The 20003-nt window shown below is 35.6% G+C and overlaps 1 protein-coding gene across 1 annotated transcript in view; it reads left to right on the top strand.

The window, feature by feature from the left end:
• The window catches only part of CD2AP (CD2-associated protein), a gene marked incomplete at its 3' end in the record, with an annotated part of 120353 nt that overhangs the window by 28116 nt on the left and 72234 nt on the right, over positions 1–20003 (top strand). The window contains exons 2-3 of the mRNA XM_012664643.1: positions 1943–2103; positions 19243–19396. Coding sequence (XP_012520097.1) covers positions 1943–2103; positions 19243–19396 — 315 coding nt within the window. The remainder of the gene's footprint in view (positions 1–1942; positions 2104–19242; positions 19397–20003) is intronic.

The following is a 20003-nucleotide window of genomic DNA, read 5'->3' as shown; positions in this document are numbered from 1 at the left end:
GATGTTTTCAGCTCCAAATAGAAATCCTGTCTAAAAAATTAAGAAAAAACTGTTTCATGTAACAAGAAATCTGAAGATATTATAGTTCTGGGTTGGTTAATCTAGCAGTTTGATGAATCTAGCAAAGATCCAGATTGTTTTCATCTTTATTCTCTTCCATCTTAATCATATCACCTGGTTTTTTTTGTCCCAAATGGTTGTAGTGGTTTTGGGCATCATATCTTCATTAAAGAACATCTGAAGTTTGCAGAGGGCCATTCCTTCCTTGTGTTTTATTTTTAAAGGTCAAACAAAACCTTTCCAGAATAAAGGTCAGAATTCATTCATCCCATGTCTATTTGAAAACCATTCACTCTGTGTGTGTAATTGTATGTGATTAGAATTACTAAAAATGGACTATCTCTAGACCTTTGCATTAGTTATCCCAGCACTTCATAGTATAATGCCTTTGTAGTATAAGTGTTGCTGAACAGATTCTTTAGTTTTAAGTTTCTTAATATGGTTTATGGTATTTTGTGAATTAGATTTTAAACATTTCCTTTTTCCCCATTTTTAGTTGACCATACTGTGAGTATGACTATGATACTGTGCATGATGATGAATTAACTGTTCGAGTTTGGGAAATCATCAGAGTCTGTATTTAAACAAGCTTTCCCAGAAGACTTAATTGTACTTGGTATTTGAGAAGTACTGGTCTAGACCAGTCAAGATCTAACCCCATGGGTCTGAGAGATGCTTCACTTATAAGATGTAGGATTTCAAAATATCTGAACAAAATCAAGGTTCTGTGAGAAAGGAAGGAGAGGGATAAGCAATGTGGGAATGGCTGTTGATTTGACAGACGTTTGGCCATACTCCCGTTTTTTGTGTTTCTGGGTTGTAGTTGTGTGTATGTTTGTTATTTTCTTTTTTATCATTCTTGCATGGCATGAGGAAGAAAAGATGAATTGGGGATATGGGCTAGTTTGCTGGCTTCAACAGGAAATCTGTTAATTGCTTTTCTTTTATTGACCCTTGTAAAATATTAATCGTGTGCATATATGGTGTCCTATAATCTAAAGTCCTATACTTAAAGAAGGTAAAATAGATACTTATTAATCTTCATTTCAGAGTGTATTTGTTTTTTTTGTTGTTCCATACAGATTGCCACAAACTTAGCAGCTTAAAACAATATACATTTATCATCTCATAGTTTGTGTTGTTTAAGAGTCTGGGCATAGGTAGCTGGGTCCTCTGCAAGGGTGCATTGAACAGGTGTTGACCAGGGTTTGGTTCTCATCTGGGGCTCAGCTGGGGAAGAATCTGTTTCCAAGCTCATGTGGTTGTTGGCATTATTCAGTTCCTTTCTGGTTATTAGAGTAGGGGGGCCTCACTTTCTTGCTGGCTGTCAGCCAGAGACCTCCCTTAGTTGCTTGTTTGTGACCCTCTCCACTGGCCAGCTTACAACATAGGAGCTTACATCTTCAGAGCCAACAATGGAGAGAGTCTCCTAGCAAGGTGGGCATTACAATTTTATGTAATCACATACAATCCTTGATCTTTGTCATATTCTATTGGTTAGAAGTAAGTCAGAGGCTACATCTACACTCCAGGAGAGGGAATTATACAAGGACATGAATACCAGGAGGTGGTGGGGATCATGGGACCACTTCAGGGGTTGTCTGCTACAAAGTGTATATATCTGGTTATAAGAACATCTGATGACATGAATTATGCATTGTATTTCTTTTGAGACTCCCACTTAAAAGCTGTACTGTGCTCCATACTAAGGTATTCAAGAAATTTGCTAATGTAGCAAAATATTTAAAATTATTGAGACAAGCCCTGATGTCTTTGTAGTATAATTGTTGCTAAACAGATTCTTTAGTTTTAAGTTTCTTAATATGGTTTATGGTATTTTGTGAATTAGATTTTAAACATTTTCTTTTTTCCTCTTTTTTAGTTGACTATATTGTGGAGTATGATTATGATGCTATACATGATGATGAATTAACTATTCGAGTTGGGGAAATCATCAGGAATGTGAAAAAACTACAGGAAGAAGGATGGCTAGAAGGAGAATTAAATGGAAGAAGAGGAATGTTCCCTGATAATTTTGTTAAGGTAAGTATTTTCAGTTAAATTTCTAGCTATTGCTTCATAGAATTTAATCTTTAATGAAATAGGTACATTTTAAAAATTAAAATGTTTTAGATAAATTTTTATTTTAGAATTTAAGAGAATATAGAACAAGTATCTCTGTAATGGATGTAATTGTTGTTTTGTATCCTAGTGGATAATATTATATGTATATATGTGTTTGATACATTTGGGTGTATACTACCTGTCTACCTAGCTTTTTAAAATAAATGATAGTTTGCATTTGGGTGGTGCTTTGTAATTTATAAAGCAGCTTTGCTGTATACATTTTCATTGAGCTTGTAGTATTCTTGTGAAGTTTGATAGGTAATAGATCCATTTAAAATATTTAAAATGTGATGACATTTAGACTGCGAAGTTAAATGATTTGTCCACTGTTGGGTAGCTAATAAGACACAGAATCTGAATCGAAGTCTGAAACACTTGCCTGACAGGTCTTCTCATTGTTCTTTTGTTGCTTTTCCAACAACAAAATGTATTAGATCATACTTTTTGAGTTTCAGCATTGCGGTAGTTATGTGACAAAGTAGTAGTTAATCTTTACCACCAAATACTCCTTTCTTAGTTGATATTCTAGTCACCTCTGCCAGAAAATAATCTTTAAGACTCTTAAATCTATTGCAAGCTAATAAGATTCTTTTTTTTTTTTTGAGTCAGAGGCTCACTCTCTTGCCGGGGCTAGAGGGCTGTGGCGTCAGCCTAGCTCACAGCAACCTCAAACTCCTGGGCTCAAGCAATCTTTCTGCCTCAGCCTCCTGAGTAGCTGGGACTACAGGCGCATGCCACGATGCCTTGCTAAGTTTTTGTCTATATATTTTTAATTGTCCAGCTAATTTCTTTCTATTTTTTTTTAGTAGAGACAGGGTCTCGCTCTTGCTCAGGCTGGTCTTGAACTCCTGACCTTGAGTGATCCTCCTGCCTTGGCCTCCCAGAGTGCTAGGATTACAGGCGTGAACCACCGCGCCTGGCCATGAATGTTCTTAATGGCATCTAGAATGATGAATCCTTTCTAGAAGGTTTTCAACTTACTTTGCCCAGATCTATCAGAAGAATCACTATCTAGGGCAACTATATATAGCCTTATGAAATATATTTCTTAAATAATAAGAATTGAAAGTCAAATGACTCCTTGATCCATGTACTGCAGAATGGATATTGTATGGCATGAAAGCAACATGCCTTTATATATCTCCATTAGAGCTCTTGGGTGACCAGATGCATTGTCAATGAACAGTAATATTTTGAAAGGAATCTTTTTTTCTGAACAGTAGGTTTCAACAGTGGTCTTAAAGTATTCAGTAGATCCTGTGCTGCCATCCAGGCTTTGTTGTTCCATTTCTAGAGCACAGGCAGAGTAGATTTATTATAATTCTTAAGGGCTTTAGGATTTGCAGAATGATAAGTGCACATTGGCTTCAACTTAAAGTCACCAGCTACATTAGACTCTATCAAGAAGAATCAGCCTGTCCTTTCAAGCTTTGAAGCCAGACATCGACATCTCTCTAGCTGTGAAAGTCCTAGATAGTACCTTCTTCCAGTAGAAGGCTGTTTTGTCTGCATTGAAAATCTGTTTAAGTGTAAAGCCACTTTCATCAGTGATCTTAACTAGATCTTCGAGGTAGATAACTTGTTGCAGCTTCTCCATCAACACTAGCTGCTTTACTTTGCACTTCAGTATTATGGAGATGGCTTCTTAAACCTCATGAACTAACCGTTGCTAGCTTCAAACTTTTCTTTTGCTGCTGCTTCACTTCTCTCAGCCTTCATAGAATTGAAGAGAGTTAGGGCCTTGCTCTGGAGTAGGCTTTGGCTTAAGGGAATGTTGTGGCTGGTTTGATCTATCCAGACCACTAAAACATCAGCAATAAGGCTGTTTTGCTTTCTAATTATTTGTGTATTCACTGGGATAGCACTTTTAATTTCCTTCAAGAACTATTCCTTTGCATTCATAAATTAGCTAACTATTTGGTTCAAGAGGCCTCTTTATTCTGAGGAAAATGGGAGACTTAGAACAGTGAAATGATCAGATTTGAATTTTTTAATCTAATTTACTGAGGTATCATTTATAGACAATAAAATATACTCATTTTAAGTGTATTGTTCTGTGAGTTTTGACAAAGGTATATGCCTGCACAGCTACCACAACATGAAGATATTAGAACATTCATTATCTGTAAAAGTTTGTTGCATTGCAGTTGCCCCCTCCCAGCTCCAGGCAACCACTGATGTGCTTCTTGTCATCCTGGATTAGTTTTGCCTTTACTAGAATTTCATATAATTAATGACACATTGTGTCTTTTTTTGTATTTGGCTTCCTTTGCTCAGTTTGATTTAGAGATTCAGCCATGTTGAGTGTAGCACTGATTTATTCCTTTTTATTGCTAAGAAGTATTCCGTTGTATGGATATATCACAGATTGTTTATTCTTTCTTTACCTGTTGATGGGCATTTGAGTTGTTTTCAGTTTTTGGAAATCATGAGTGAAGCTGTCATAAACATATATATTTCTTTGTGTAAACATTTTCATTTCTTACTGGTATCTTATTGTGGCTTTGATTGGTGTTTCCCTGATGACTAATAAGCATATTTTTTCGTGTGTTAATTAGCCATTTGTATATTTCTTGTGAACTTTTATGTCTGGCTCTTTTGCCCATTTTTAAATTGGAGTTTCTTATTGAATTAAAGAGTTCTTTGTATATTTTGGATACAAATCCTTTTTAAAATAGATATAAAATGAGAGCTTTTTTTCTCCATTACAATGCTTAACAGCAGTTTTAGCACCATTTAAGGGATTCTTCTCAGTAAGCTCTATTTGAAGTGTAAGTTTTCTTTTTTACTTTTTTTTTTATTTTGAGACAGAGTCTCACTCTGTTACCTGGGCTAGAGTGCTGTGGTGTCAGCCTAGCTCACAGCAACCTCACACTCCTGGGCTCAAGCAATCCTTCTGCCTGAGCCTCCCGAGTAGCTGGGACTACAGGCATGCGCCACCATGCCCGGCTAATTTTTTTTCTCTCTCTATATTTTCAGTCGTCCACCTAATTTCCTTCTATTTTTTAGTAGAGACAGGGGTCTTGGTCTTGCTCAGGCTGGTCTCCAACTCCTGACCTTGAGCGATCTTCCCGCCTTGGCCTCCCAGAGTGCTAGGATTACAGGCGTGAGCCACCGCGCTGGGCCTGTTTTTTTTTTTTTTTAAAGAGACAGGATCTCACTCTGTTGCTCAGGCTGGTGTGCAGTGGTGCCATCATAGCTCACTGCATGCTCAAAGTCCTGGCCTCAAGCAATCTTCCCAAACAGGCGTGAGCCATGGCCTGTAGTATTAGTCACCATTAACAGAAGAATAGATATGCATTCAGTGAAAAGACGTAATAAGCATAGTTGATACCCTTTTTTTTTTTTTTCAGTTATAACTTCCTTCTGAAGGTTAAGATAACGCATGAAGTTTAAGATTACCTATCAGAGCAATTGACTAGTCAAAGGCATTTAATAAATGTTGGTGGACTCTGTTCACCGATGAGTTTCATGTAAAAGGGTGCAGAGTCTGATCACTTGAGATTGAGGAGGAGAAGGGAAGGAACAATACTGTAGAAGGTGCATTTGGTAGTTAATTTTATTAATACAAGTGTTGAAACACAGAGCGTGGAGAAATATCAGTGAAATGATAATCAAAGAAGAAACTTAACAAAATATTTTTTTTTTGTTGTACCTAAAGAGTATTAACAGGATAGTATTTGTGGATAGGGGAATTCAATCTGTGAACTGCAAAGCAGCTTTCTTGTGACTTTTGTAGTAATCCTGGAGGTGGTACAGCTTATTATACAACCTGTTATTATTATAATGTTTTTACTTTGGTGCTTTAAAAAATAAACGAATACGTTCATAGAAGATGTCTGAGGTGCTGGTAAGTGAATTGCTGTTATTTATATTTTTAAATGTAAAATGAAATTTTGATCCCTTTTGATTTGATAAAGTGTTTCAGCCTTTTTGTTATAGTAAGGAGAAAGGAAACAAATTATCCACTAAGTTATTTTTAGGGTGCTAACAAATAAATAAAAATCATTTGGATGTTTTTTTCTTGGTTTTAACCTAAATTTCTAGCAAACTGTTTTTCTTCATTTAGAAAAACAATTTTTAAAAGAACTAGTTTTTGAAAGCTTATCTTTATTTAAAAATGTTTGTTTTTAGTTTATTTCTAGATTCCATAGGTTAAATACTTAAGTAGACATTAGATCTTTAAATGTATTTAAAATCTTTTTTTTTTTTTTTTTGTTTTGAGACAGAGTCTCACTGTGTTGCCTGGGCTAGAGTGCTGTGGCGTCATCATAGCTCACAGCAACCTCAGCCTCCTGGGCTCAAGCGATCCTCCTGCCTCAGCCTCCAGAGTAGCTGGGACTACAGGCACGCACCACCATGCCCAGCTAATTAAAATCTTTTTTTTTTTATAATTAAAATCTTTTTTAAAGCTACTTTAACGAAAAATTAAGTAGCAGTGTGAGGAATAAAAAGATGATCTGATGTATGTATATGGCTACCTTGGAGTGGTCTTGCTGATTTTTTTTTTAATTCTTTTTTTTAATTTCAGGATATTATGAGGGCACAAACATTTTGGTTACATTTTATGTCTTTGCCTCACCCAAGGGAGGATTAGAGGCATGCCCTTCCCCTCTACAATGCTCACTGTGTCCATTAGTTGCGAATCTCCCCCCCCCCAAACCCTCTAATCCCTGGAGAATATTACTACTGTGTGAGCACCATAGTTGTTTTTTTTTTTTTAAATCTTATAACTTTCTAGAAGAATGCTGATTTTGAATCTGTTGGCATTCCACTGTTCCCATAAGAAGAAATATTATTTGAATGAAGGGAATGACAATTTTGTTTTACATGATCTTTATTTTTTAAAATCCTTTACTTTATGAAAGCTGTTCTTTTGGCTAGATCTAAGTGATGTTTTCAAATATTAAGGGATGTGTTGGTGATTTTAATAGAATGGTTCAGGAAGCTAGCTTTATAATAGTTCAGTTAGGGAAGAACATTTGGTGTTTGATTTACTTTCATTAATTAGAGACAGATTAAAGGAGAAAAGAACTCTACAGATATCAGAATATTAAATGGGAGACAAGTTTACTTGTTAATTGGGAATTATAGTAAAAAAATTAGATGTTAATTAGCTTGACTGTAGTAATCATTTCACTATGTATATGTGCATCAAGATATGTTGTATACCTTAAATATTTGCAATTTTTATTAATGAAAAGAACAGAGCTCAATTTCTACCTATGCAGAATCATGTTGCTAGAGCAAGAAATAAATCTTCATTGAAAAAAGGCAAAAAAAAAAAAAAAAAATCCACCCCAAAGCACAACACTAAATGGAATACCAAAGTTGTGTGTAATTATTTATGAAACATCGTAGTACATTTTCTGTTTCATACTGTTAAAGCATTAACTATTTTACACACTGATTAAGAGTAATTATTTCTGTGACTTGGGTTATTTTAGATAATACTGTTCTGAATTTCACATAAACTATATTCAGTGAGTTTGAGAAATAGTTTATACAAGTGTCTTATTTTTATTTATTATTCATTTATTTAATTTTTGGAGATGGGATTTCACTCTGTACCCCAGGCTTGAGCGTGGTGATGCACTCACAGCTCACTGTAACCTCAAACTCCTGGACTTAAGTGATTCTCCCACCTCATCCTCCTGAGTAGCTATAGCTATAGCTAGAACTACAGGCATGTACCACCATTCCCAGCTAATTTTTTAAAATTCAATTTTATTTATTTTTTTTATAGAGATGGAGTATCGTTATATTGCCCAGACTGGTTTTGAACTCCTGGCTTCAAGTGGTCCTCCTACCTTGGCCTTCTAAAGTGCTGGGATTACAGGTGTGAGCCACTGTGCCTGGCCCTATTTTTATTTCCTTTTAAATCACAGAAATAATACATGTTGAAGCAAACTTCACGAAGTATAGAGGCATCTATTGTGAAAAGTACTTTTCTTTCTTCATGACTCTCCCCTGGCCTCCTTCCACATTTAGAAATTTGGTAGATAGCTTTGAAGACTTTGCTATAGAAAATCTTTTAAAATGAATTATTTGTATCTTCTTCCCGCCTTTACATACTATCCTTCACATCATAAATAGAAATTCAAGACATTATTATATATAATAACTATGTTAGTGTTTGCCTTGAACTTAATTTAGAAAGTTAAATTCTCATTTTTCCCCTCAAGGAGTTAATTTTGTTTCTACTAAGGTATTTCAAATTGGTTACTATTGTGGAATAACGTCAACCAGGTAAAGATTAATAAAGATTGAGTGCCAGAAGCTGGTCTTTGGGTTATCTCCTGTTCTTGCTTCTTGGACCCAGCATGAATTGCCTGCTTGTGACTGTCATCTGTAGCTTCAAAGACTCTTAGCGGCCTCCAGAGAGGATCTCCAATGTAGGCCTGATGTCTTTTCAGTCAGAAGAGATCAGACACACTCGTCCTCATTTCTTGCAGTTCTTATTCTAAAACCCCTTCATCCTAGGGGTGAAAGTGCAAATAACAAAACTAGTATGAAAAATGTGACCATTATAAAATATTGAGATATTTTCAATGTATTTCGGTCAGTGTGGTATGTCTGAAAGAATATGGGTAAGAGAAGAGTTCTTTGTTTTTCTCACTGTATTTCACTTGGCTTTCATTAGCATTTTCAGGCTAGAAAAAAGGAAAGGAGTCAGGATGCCATTGACAATCAATTTATGTAACTCCCCCCCTTTTCTGTTTTTGCCTTTTCCAAATAGGGGAGGGACAGTTTAAGTAGGGAGACCCTTTGTCCTAAGAGGAGAGACAATTGTGTAGCCAAGAGCATATTTAGGGAGAGAAGTTTAGAAACTTCAGAGTAGTCCTGCTATATTATAGCTGCCGTTGTTGTTTTCCATGGTGATTTTGACATATTGACATTCAGAAAATTACATATTGATTTCATATGAAGGATATTTTTTATTGGTCATTTTACTTTGGCCTTAGGGGCTTCTGCTGAATATCCAGTTTAATTTAATCATCATAAAATGGGAAATCAAATGACTTGAGGTAGTTCCTTCTGGATCATTCCTTATATATATTACTTACATTCCAAAAAACAAAATAAAAACTTTAGGAATGGGGTAGACCATTTTATTAGGTTAGAAACCTAAATGAATCATTTCTAGACTAATTTTTAAAATATGAGTGTAACGTTAACTTGGTCAAAGCTAAAACAGGAGAGCATGTACCAAATAAACATTTAATCCTTCTTATTTTCCTTATTCTTAGTAATAGCACTTTTTCATCTGATTATGCTTTTGTAAAGTAGGTACTGGTTTTATATAACACTTTTGGAAATCCTAAACGTTAAATTAAAACTAAGTATATGTCTTAGATTTTAATTAGCTTAAGCAGAGCTATTACTCTGTTTAGGTGATGAGGTACCTTTACTCTTTCATTTGAAAAATAAAAAGAATTTCTTGGCTTCTTACCTGGTTTTTATTATTTTGTGACCTTTGAGTCTATGAATACAAGTTAATTGCTTTGTTTTCAAATCATGATAATGCCCTGGCCATGATCAGATAACCAAATTATTATATGGATATATTACAGTGTGAAGGAGTGGTTGTAAATTTTGTCTATTATCTTTTTAGTCGTCTGTTTTTGGTTAATGCAGTCCAAGTTAAATATCTTAGATTATCTTAATAGATGAAGAATAGCTGGATCCTCCTCAGCCTTTTTAGCTGACCACGATTTACTTATATATTTCAATTTCTTATCTTACATTATTTTCTACTCCTTATCTGTGAAACAAAACCAGTTGGTATAACACATTATCTATATGGAGATTATCGATATATTTTTTCTTGGCCAATTTTATATTAATATCAGCTATTATGCAGGAGTCTTCCCTCATGTGGAGAGTGAGATTCAGAGTTTTTCAGAGTTTGCTTTGTCCATTCATAATTTTTCTCTGAGTGAGGACTTTTTTTGGCTGGATCTCTTGGAGTCATTTTCAAAGTCAGGAAAGGAAGTGAATTTGGTAGAAAAGAAATACTACGATGGTAGTATGTATTTTATTTACTGGCTCTTTAGGTAAAAGAAAATAAAGGACCAAGGAAGAAACAACCTTGTATAGGTACTTAGTAAAATTTGCTGTTGAAGATGATAGCCAAAGGGTAGTCTGGAGGTATTATGTGTCCAGAAACTAGGAAAAAAAGTAGATTAGTGAGAGTATATGGTGTGTTTCTAGTAGTAGGGGATTGTAGCAGGGAAGAGTTCTAGAGGAGGACGTAGTGGACCCCAAAGCAAACTTTGCCTTATTTGTAATTTTGGTTAGAGCCTCGAGGTCACTTGGTGCTTGTGATAATATCTTAGTTGGCACTATGTATTTAGAAGGCTGTAAATGTGATTTTTTCTTTCTATTCAGTGTAGTCTATACAGATTTTTCTTTCCTCCTTTGCTTTTCTGTCTTTTGACCTCAGAAGATTTATTATATCTAATATTCTTGGATGATTATTTCTCAGAGACTATTGAAGGCCCTACGATGGTTCTGGATCTCAAGCAACAAATTCATATGTTGTATTCACATGGTTAATTTTTATTAAAGATAACACAAACGTCCAAGGTTGTATAGCTAGTGAGCACAATACAGCCAAGATTTGTAGCCAGGTCATCTTTCTCCTGAATCTGTACTTTATGACATTTGATCAAATTGGAGTTATTTTCCTAGAGTAATAGGATTTGACTATCAAGTCAACTGTTTGGTGTCCTGTACTGGAAAGCGTCTATAGCTCTCAGAGGTGTGATTTTTATTTTTTCAGTGTGGGTAGTTTATGAGGCAGACAGGAGAATCCAAAATGATTGCTCCTTGGCATGTTGAAATTGAAACTACCAGGCTCTATATAGATTTTGTTTTTGTTAGTTTGAAAAATACTTAGTGCTGTCTGAAAACTGTGAGATTTTCACATGTTAATATGTGTTATTAATAGCAAATCGAAGTACTTTTCCTTAAGTGCATTACCAATAAAAATGAAGCAGTCTAAATTGAAATATTTGTGTGTCTTCCATGACTTGTACTTTAGTAATTTTTCACACTTCTCTACCTACTTAACTGTTTTTCTAAAATAAAAAACTTTTTTTCCTGATTGTAAAATGATATACACTGTTTTTTTTTTTTAAGTGCACATCAAACAGTTCTGAACAGTATAAAAAAGTCAGATTCATCAGAAATCCTACCAGCTAGAGAGTAACAAGTGGTTAACACGTGGCAGACATAAATGAGTGGATAAGTCTGGGAAGGTGCGCTGCTATACTTATTCGAGAAATGTGCCTGTTCTTGCTGCTCTTAGACTGTTTCCTTCCCCACTTCCCATGGATAAACTGAAAGGAGTTGGGTATACAAAGAAGTAGACTCTAAATTTCTTATATCCAGGAGACCAGAGTGGTTTCCATAGGTGCAGAGGCATTAGGAAGAGATAAAGAGTTTGGCTAGAGAAAGGGACAGGAGAATTAGTGAAGAGTGAAAGAGTGTGAACACAGGTGTACTGCCCTTTCAGTCCTTTCCTGAGGATATGGGTTTCATATGAAGTAGATTTACTCATTTCCTGTGAAAACTACAACACAATGAGTGAATTTATATGCTAGCTTGAAGAGGCTGTCTGATAGAAGAAAGGGCCTGATAGAAGAAAGGGATGACATCTGGTTTGTGCTGATTGGGTGTGGAACATGGAAATAGCTACAAGTCTGTGATATCAACTGTCCCAGAAAGCTGCTTGGAGCATGCAGAGAGGCACCTGCAAACTAGCTATTTGTCTCCCACCTGAGAGAGTATTGGGCACTGATTGTGTCAAGGGCCCCACCCTGGGTGTCATTGAGCATTTTTGAAAGTAACAGGTTTAGTTTTCTATCCAGAGTCATATGGGAGTTCAGAGTCAAGAAAATTGGGTTCAATACTGTTTCAGTGCTTATTAGTACTTTCTTTTTTCTCTTTTCTTCTTCTCCTCCCCTCCCCTCCCCTCTCCTCTCCTCCTTTCCCCTTTTTCCTTCCCTTCCCTTTCTCTGTTCCCCTTTCTCCCTTTCCCCTTCCCCCTTCCCCTTCCATCTTTCCCTCTCTCCCTTAGGCTGGTCTGGAAATCCCAGCCTCAGGTTGGTCCTCCTGTCTTGGCCTTCCAAACTGCCCGGATTACAGGCATGAGCCACTGCACCGAGCTGGGTTCAACAGTAAAAATAAAGTTTTCTTCCTTATGTACATTTGTCCTTTAGTTTATACCTTCAAACATGTATTCCTGTCAAAAAAATTTTGGGTAGCATGTATTTTTAATAAAAACATTTTATGTACGTGGTGATGTCATAAAACTGCTTTGTTTTATTCAATAGTATGATTCAGAAATCATTCTAATATAGATATATCATTCTTTAATGACTACACAGTATTTTATCAAATGGATGTACTATAGTTTATTTAAATAGTTCCCACCTTATGGCTTATTTAAGCTTTTAGTTTACTATTATAAATGATGTGTTGTCATAAACATTCAAATACACATATGCACATGTATCTTCAGGTACTTGCCAATTTATTTCCATTGGACAGATCTCTAGAAGTAGATTTGTTAATCAGAGGCTGCACACATTAAAATTTTTGATAAATTTCCTATATTGCCATTTAGCAGATTTGTCAAGTATTCAAAAAGTTTTTAGATTTATAAGGTAAATCCTTGTGGAAACAGTGCTATTTTTATTAAGTTCCCAATCTTCATGTGTTTCATGTTTATTTCTGTTTTTTATAAATTACCTGTTCATGGATTTTGCTCATTAATAAAAGATGTTGACATTTTTCTTAATGACATGCAGAAGTTATTGAAATAATAAAGCCATTGATATTTTTTATTATGTTGTGATTTTTTTCTTCAACTTTTTTGTGGCGACTTTTGCCATGCAGATGTTCCATCTATAGTCAGCTGTCATATTTTCTGTCTTGGCTCTATATCATGTTTAGGAAGTCATGACATCAGTCTACTTCCAAGTTATGAAGAAATGCTCACCACGTTCTCTCTTAGTACTCTCACTACTTTTTTTTATAATTAGATTATTTTTGGACCAGCTAGGATTTACTTTGGTATTAGAGATTGAGCTTAATTTTTCCATATGTCTAGTTGCCCCAACATCATTTAATGAAGAATTCATCTTTTCCTTACTGATTTCAAATAGTTCCTTTATTAAATACAGAATTTCTGTATTTGGTTGGGTCTATTTCTGGATTAGAGTGTTATACAACTGTCTCATGCTATGTTGTTTTTACCAGTTGTGAATAACGGTTCATTTGTTAAATATTTTAGTGCCTGCTAGGTGCTACTCTTCTAGGCAGTGGAAACACAATAAAACAAAGTCCCTTTTGTCCTGAAGCTTACATTTTAGTTATGTACCTATTGAATTTTTAGTCACAAAAAGTGTCAAGAGTTTGGCGATGAAGTCTTTTGATGGCAAAGCATGTCTCCCCTATTTTTTTGTGTTGGAACAGGGAATGTAGGAGGGATCACATGGGATTTTTTTCAAATCTTTGGCACATTTAAAAAACTTTTTTGTTTATTGGCTGTTTGTTTTTTATTGTTTTATTTTTTTTATTTTTTTTTGAGACAGAGTCTGGCTCTGTTGCCCTGGCTAGAGTGCCGTGGCGTCAGCCTAGCTCACAGCAACCTCAAACTCCTGGGCTCAAGCCATCCTCCTGCCTCAGCCTCCCGAGTAGCTGGGACTATAGGCATGCGCCACCATGCCCGGCTAATTTTTTTTTTTTTTTTTTTTTTAGTTGTCCAGATAATTTCTTTCTATTTTTAGTAGAGATGGGGTCTCACTCTTGCTCAGGCTAGTCTAAAACTCCTGACCTTGAGCAATCCAGCCGCCTCAGCCTCCCAGAGAGCTAGGATTACAGGCGTGAGCCACTGCGCCTGGCCTTTTATTGTTTTATTGACTTTTAAGATTTCTTTGTATATTTTTAATAAGTCCTTTATCATATGTCTTTAGATATGGCGTTTGCAAAATATTTTCTACCAGTCTTTGGCTGGTTGTCTTATTGTCTTGATATATTACTGTTCTTAGTGAATGGTAACATCTTTTGAATAGTTGAAGTCAGGAGCTTGGGCATCATCTTTGACTCTTTATTCTTAGGTTGTATTTGATGAATTATCAAGATTTTACCTCTTGAATATTTTCTGAATCTTTCAAAATTTCTCCCGTCACTATTATAACTTGAGGCACATTCAGCTCTCACCTAGTGTACTTGCCTCTAGTCCTGTCCTCCTCCCACTTATTCTTTCATACTGCATGGAATGATCTTTTCCACCTTTTAAAATCCTGAGGCAGCATCCCATCATCTTGATAATAAAGAGGAGGTCCTCGAATAATTTCATTTCGTTCAATTTTCATTGTAACGGTGAGGGAAAAACCGGTTCCTGGCTGGGCCGTTGTTTATATGGAGTTTTCACGTTTTCATGTCTGTGTGGATTTTCTCTGGGTACTCCAGTTTCTTCCCACATCCCTGGTATATGCATGTGAGGTGAAGTGGCATGTCTAAATTGTCCCTATCTGAGTGGGTATGAGTGTGTGAGTGTATCCTGTCTCAATAAGATGGCAATCTGTCCCGGACTGGTTCCCACCTGGCACTCTGACCTGCTGGGATAGGCTCTGGCCACCTGTGACCCTGAAGTGGAATAAGTGGGTAAATAATTATGTTACTTGCTGTTAGTAATTTTTCTTAAATGTGTGTGTAGCTCACATTAATTTCAATGTTTAATAGTAGAAGTGTTTTTTTTTTTTTTTTTTAAGAAGTTTGGTGATGTTTTTGTGACCATAAATATGCTATAGGAACTTTAACTCTTGTTTATATCAATTAACCTGTGTTAAAATTGATTTCCTTACACATCGTTTCAGTTTCACTTAAAGTGGAAGTTTCCAAGAACCTATCTTGGAACTTATCCAGAACCTTAAGTGAGGACTTTTTTTTCTTTTTTTTTTAAGACAAGATTCTCACTCTGTCACCCTGGGCAGAGTCCAGTGGTGTCATCATTAGCTCACTGCAACCTCAAACTCCTGGGCTCAAGCTCCTAGCCTCAAGTGACCCTTCCACCTCGGCCTTCCAGAGTGCTAGGATTATAGGCGTGAGCCACCATGCACAGCCCCTAAGTGAGGACTTAGTTCAGATTCCCTAACCAGGCTAAGATAGCTCTCTATCATTTGCCTTCTGCTAACCTTGCTATTTTAACTTTTACCACTCTGACTACCTTTCCTCCCTTCCATGCTAAACTTAATGTCTTTTTAGTTCCTCAGATGCTCTGTGCTCTCCATTGCCTTCTGGCCTGCTCATACACTGTTCTTTCCTATTAGGACACTTTACCTATTCCCTTCTCTGCACCTTGCTAACTCTCATTTATTCTTTGTCTCAATAGAGATGTCACTTTCTCTGTGAAGTGAGCCTGATTTGCCTTACCGCCACTGAGTTTATATTAGCTACACTTCTTGTGTTAGACATCCTGGTGTTTTCTACTTAAAGCACATATCATAAAAATTTTAAAAGGTGAGAGGTATGATATATGTAATATATGAGGTATGATATATGTAATAAATGGCATCTCTCTCTCTCTCTCTCTCTCTCTCACCAGGAAACCATTGATTCGCTTTTTCTATAGATTAGTTTGAATTTTCTAGGAGTTTATATATATATATATATATATATATACACTGCACTTATTTCATATCTGGCTTCTTTCAGGCAGAATTCGAAATTGATAGATGTTTTTGTGTGGTAGTGATTTCTTTTTATTGCTGAATAGTATTTCATTGTTTATTCATTTGCCTTTTGGTGGTTATTTGGGTTATTTCCAGTTTTTAGATATTTATTTCACTGAATTTTAACTGCCTAATTATTTTCTATATTCTTCTGTAAAGTGTACAGCACTCTGAGAGCAAAAGACAATCTCGTGTTAGCATTTGTATACCTAGCCCCAGCTTGGTATTAGCAGGTTCTTAGTAAATGTTTATGGAAATAATGAGTGAATGAACATTTATCATAATGTTAAAGAGCCAAAAGGCAGTATTATTTCAAATAATACAAATACAAATTTACATTGAACGAGGAGTTTCATTAAGGAACAGTATTCATTCAGTTTTTTAGTTACTTAGGTTGATTTTTGTGGACATATATTGCTAGAACAGTTTACTTAAAAAGTTAAATACCTGTTTTCACCTTCTTTAACTTTGAATGTCACTTTAAAATTTGTGTTTTTTGATATTATAGTAAGATAATCAGCTTTTAGGAGTAAAAAGTTTCTTTAAGAAACATCGTTTTTAATTGTTTATGCCAAAGATCCCCAAACTTTCTTAGTTTATAACCCCCTTATTGTCTCAGTCATTATTTCATGGTGCCCCTAGACCAAAATAACTTAACAAGTGTTTATAATCTTAATGGTTTAGCCATTTTAATAGTACACAGATACTGAAAGAAAAGTATGTTATTCTTAACCACAGTTATACTAATGGGATGGGTATATCTTTTAAGTACTGCGTAACTCTCAAACCTTGGAATTTAGTTGGTTACCAGTATTCTATTTCCTGTTCCACATTGATTTTTGCACGATACTTGCTTTGTATCTTAGCAACTTCCCCAAATCCCACTTTGCAAATATGTGACACCATCAAAAGAAATTAGAGGCTGGAGTGGCTCATGGCTGTAATCCTAGCACTTTGGGAGGCTGAGGTGCAAAGATCACTTGAGGCTAGAAGTTGGAGACCAGTCTGGGTAATGTAGTGAGACCCTATGTCTACAAATAGAAAAATTAGCAGGGCATGGTGGTACATGCCTAGTCCCAGCTACTTGGGAGGCTGAGGCAGATAGATAGCTTGAGCCCAGGAGGTTGAGGTTGAGGTTGTAGTGAGCTTTATTGGTGCCACTGCATTGTACTCTAGCCCAGGCAACAGAGACTCTGGGAAAAAAAAAAAAAAAAAGACATGTAAAGGCTGCACACTGGCTTGTGCCTGTAATCCCAGCTCTACTTACGAGGACGAGGAGGGAGGATCACTTGAGGCCAGGAGCGTGAGACCAGCCTGAGCAACATAGAGAGACCCCATCTCAAAACAAAACAAAACAAAAACCCCAGAAATGTAGAGCAACCTAATGTTCAAATTTGTGAACTACATTAAGCTAATAGTTCCCTTGGGTCTCACATGTTGAATATTTCCCTTAAACATTTAAAATATCTTGTGTTTCTGGGAGTTTGGTGACCATGGATCTATACAAAAGGCATGCAACAGTTGAAGTTAAGACAGTGTCTTAATTTCTGCTGATTCTTTTCTTAACCTAATTTTTCAACCTGAAATAGAATACTTTGCAGTACATTAAAAAAACTAGCAAATTATCAGTTACCAGTTCTCATGTATTTGAAAAATGTGTGTTGTGTAAGTATCCTTTTTAGAAGATAATTTTGAAATATCTACACACAGTAGTACTTAAGATATTAGTATTACATTGTAAAATATGAGGTTAAGAAAAGTATACTTGCTATATCAAGTTAAAATTGTTAATTTTAATATCAAATGTGTGAGGTAGGAATTGTGTTTCATTCCCTACCCCATAAATATGGCACATTAGTTTTTCATGCACCATGTATTTTAAGATTCCATCATTCCTCATCTTTTCTGGTGTAAATTAAGTTTGTCTGTTTATGGACTCTCTATTTCATTTTGTTTATCAGTATGTTTTTATGCCAGTACCAAACTGTCTAATTTATTGTTTCATTCTTGTTTTGTTTTATATTTTGGTTAAGAAAGAAAGTCCCTCCACTTTCTTTTTTTTCTTTTTCTTTTTTTTTGTTTCATTTTTGAGACAGAGTCTCCCTCTGCCACCCATGATAGAGTGCCATGGTGCCACCCAAGCTAACAGCAGTCTCAAACTCCTGGGCTCAAGCGATCCTCCTGCCTCAGTCTCTGAGTAACTGGGACTACAGGCACACACCACCATGCCTGGCTGATTTTTCTGTTTTTAGTAGAGATGAGGTCTTGCTTTTGCTCAGGCTGGTCTCAAACTCCTGAGCTCAAGCACTCCTCTAGCCTCTGCCTCTCAGAATGGTAGGATTACAGGCATGAACCACTGCATCTGGCCTCCACTTTCTTTTCCTTGAAGTATTTTGGCTCTTCTTGGCTTTTTATTCTTCTATATAAATTTAGAAACATCTTATTAAATTGCTACTCCAAATCTTTTACATATTTACTGCATTGTTATTACTATATCAGTCTTAGGGAGAATTGGTATCTTTATGATACTGGGTTTTCAGTCTCTGAGCATAGCATAACTTTGTTTTATTTGTTTTCTTTCATGTCTTCCGGTAAAATTTTAGGTTTTTTTTTTTTCCCTACTGGTTCACATAAATTATGTTATACCTGTGACTTAGAACAGGGGCTATCAAACTATAGTCCACAAGATAAGTCTAAACACCTCCTGTTCTTATAAGGCCCATGAGCTAAGAATGCTAGCTACGAATTTTATAAATGGTTGGGGAAAAAAATAATATTTCATGATATATAAAAATTATGAAATTAAAATTTTAGTGTCCATAAATAAAGTTTTATTGGAACATAGCTATGTTCACTCACTTAAATATATAACTGTGTTAACACTGTATGTGGCAGAGTTGACTGTTGTAATGGAGAGTTTATGGCCTACAAATTGTAAAATATTTACAATATTTGCAATCTGGCACTTGATAGAAAAAGTTTGTCCATCCCTTACTTAGAATTACTGTTTGTCTTATTGTTGGTCTGTGTATCTCAGCATTTCTTTTTATGTTGGGGTGGGTGGTGGGGGTGGGGTTTCAGCCTCCCTTTCTTTTCCTTCCTTCTCCAGTTCTGATAAGACTTAAACTCATAATGAGTCACTGTTACAAAATGTGTTGCATTGTTTCGTTATATTTGCGCAGAGCAAAAGGTTGAAAAGTATTGAGTGATTTATATAGTAATCACGATAGCTGTTTTTTTGATATTTTACATTTGAGAATTTGATTTAAATAAAATATAACTTGGCCTTTGTTGATTTCCTCTTTTGTAGGAAATTAAAAGAGAGACAGAATCCAAGGATGACAATTTGCCCATCAAACGGGAGAGGCATGGGAATGTAGCAAGTCTTGTACAACGAATAAGCACCTATGGACTTCCAGCTGGAGGAATTCAGCCACATCCACAAACCAAAAACATTAAGAAGAGTATGTAAATAATTCTTTTCCTGTGTGATTACATCAAAATAGAGGGATGTTTTTAGCTATCCATAAATTAAGAAAAATTAGTTCAACCTTTTATAGCAGACCACAGTAACTTACTGCTTATTTTTGTTACTAGTATTGGCCTATGTAGTCAATCTTAATTTTTAGTCATATGTAGTCAATAGCATACTGATAATCCAACATGAGTAGCTGGCAGCCATCTGTAGGAATTTTAAATTAAAATATAAGGCATTGTTTTCTTAATCATCTTACAGACTCTGTTGAATGGTTAAACTGTAACTGTATTTGAATATAATCTTTTAATGGGATGCTAAAATGTCTGCTGGTTCTTAGCAGCATAGATGTGAGAATTTTGATAGTGCTTTTTCTTTAGTTGTTAGACATCTAAACATAAACATTCTGTTTTCATGATGGTTGGCTCAACAGAGTGCCCTTTAGGGATTTGGTACTGTGTAAATACCTTAGGAGAACAACTTGGCAGAAAGGGAGAGCGTTACATTTGAAATCAGATATGGGTTTGAGTCAGTCTTATGATCTCAGAAAGATCATTTAAACTCTCTTGAATTGTATTTTGCTGCTGGTGAGAAAG

Source organism: Propithecus coquereli, unplaced genomic scaffold (assembly GCF_000956105.1).
Source record: "Propithecus coquereli isolate 6110/MARCELLA unplaced genomic scaffold, Pcoq_1.0 Scaffold90, whole genome shotgun sequence".
Taxonomy (NCBI): Eukaryota; Metazoa; Chordata; class Mammalia; order Primates; family Indriidae; genus Propithecus; species Propithecus coquereli.
Note: the sequence above shows the minus strand (reverse complement) of the source record. Positions and strands in the feature narration are given on the sequence as shown.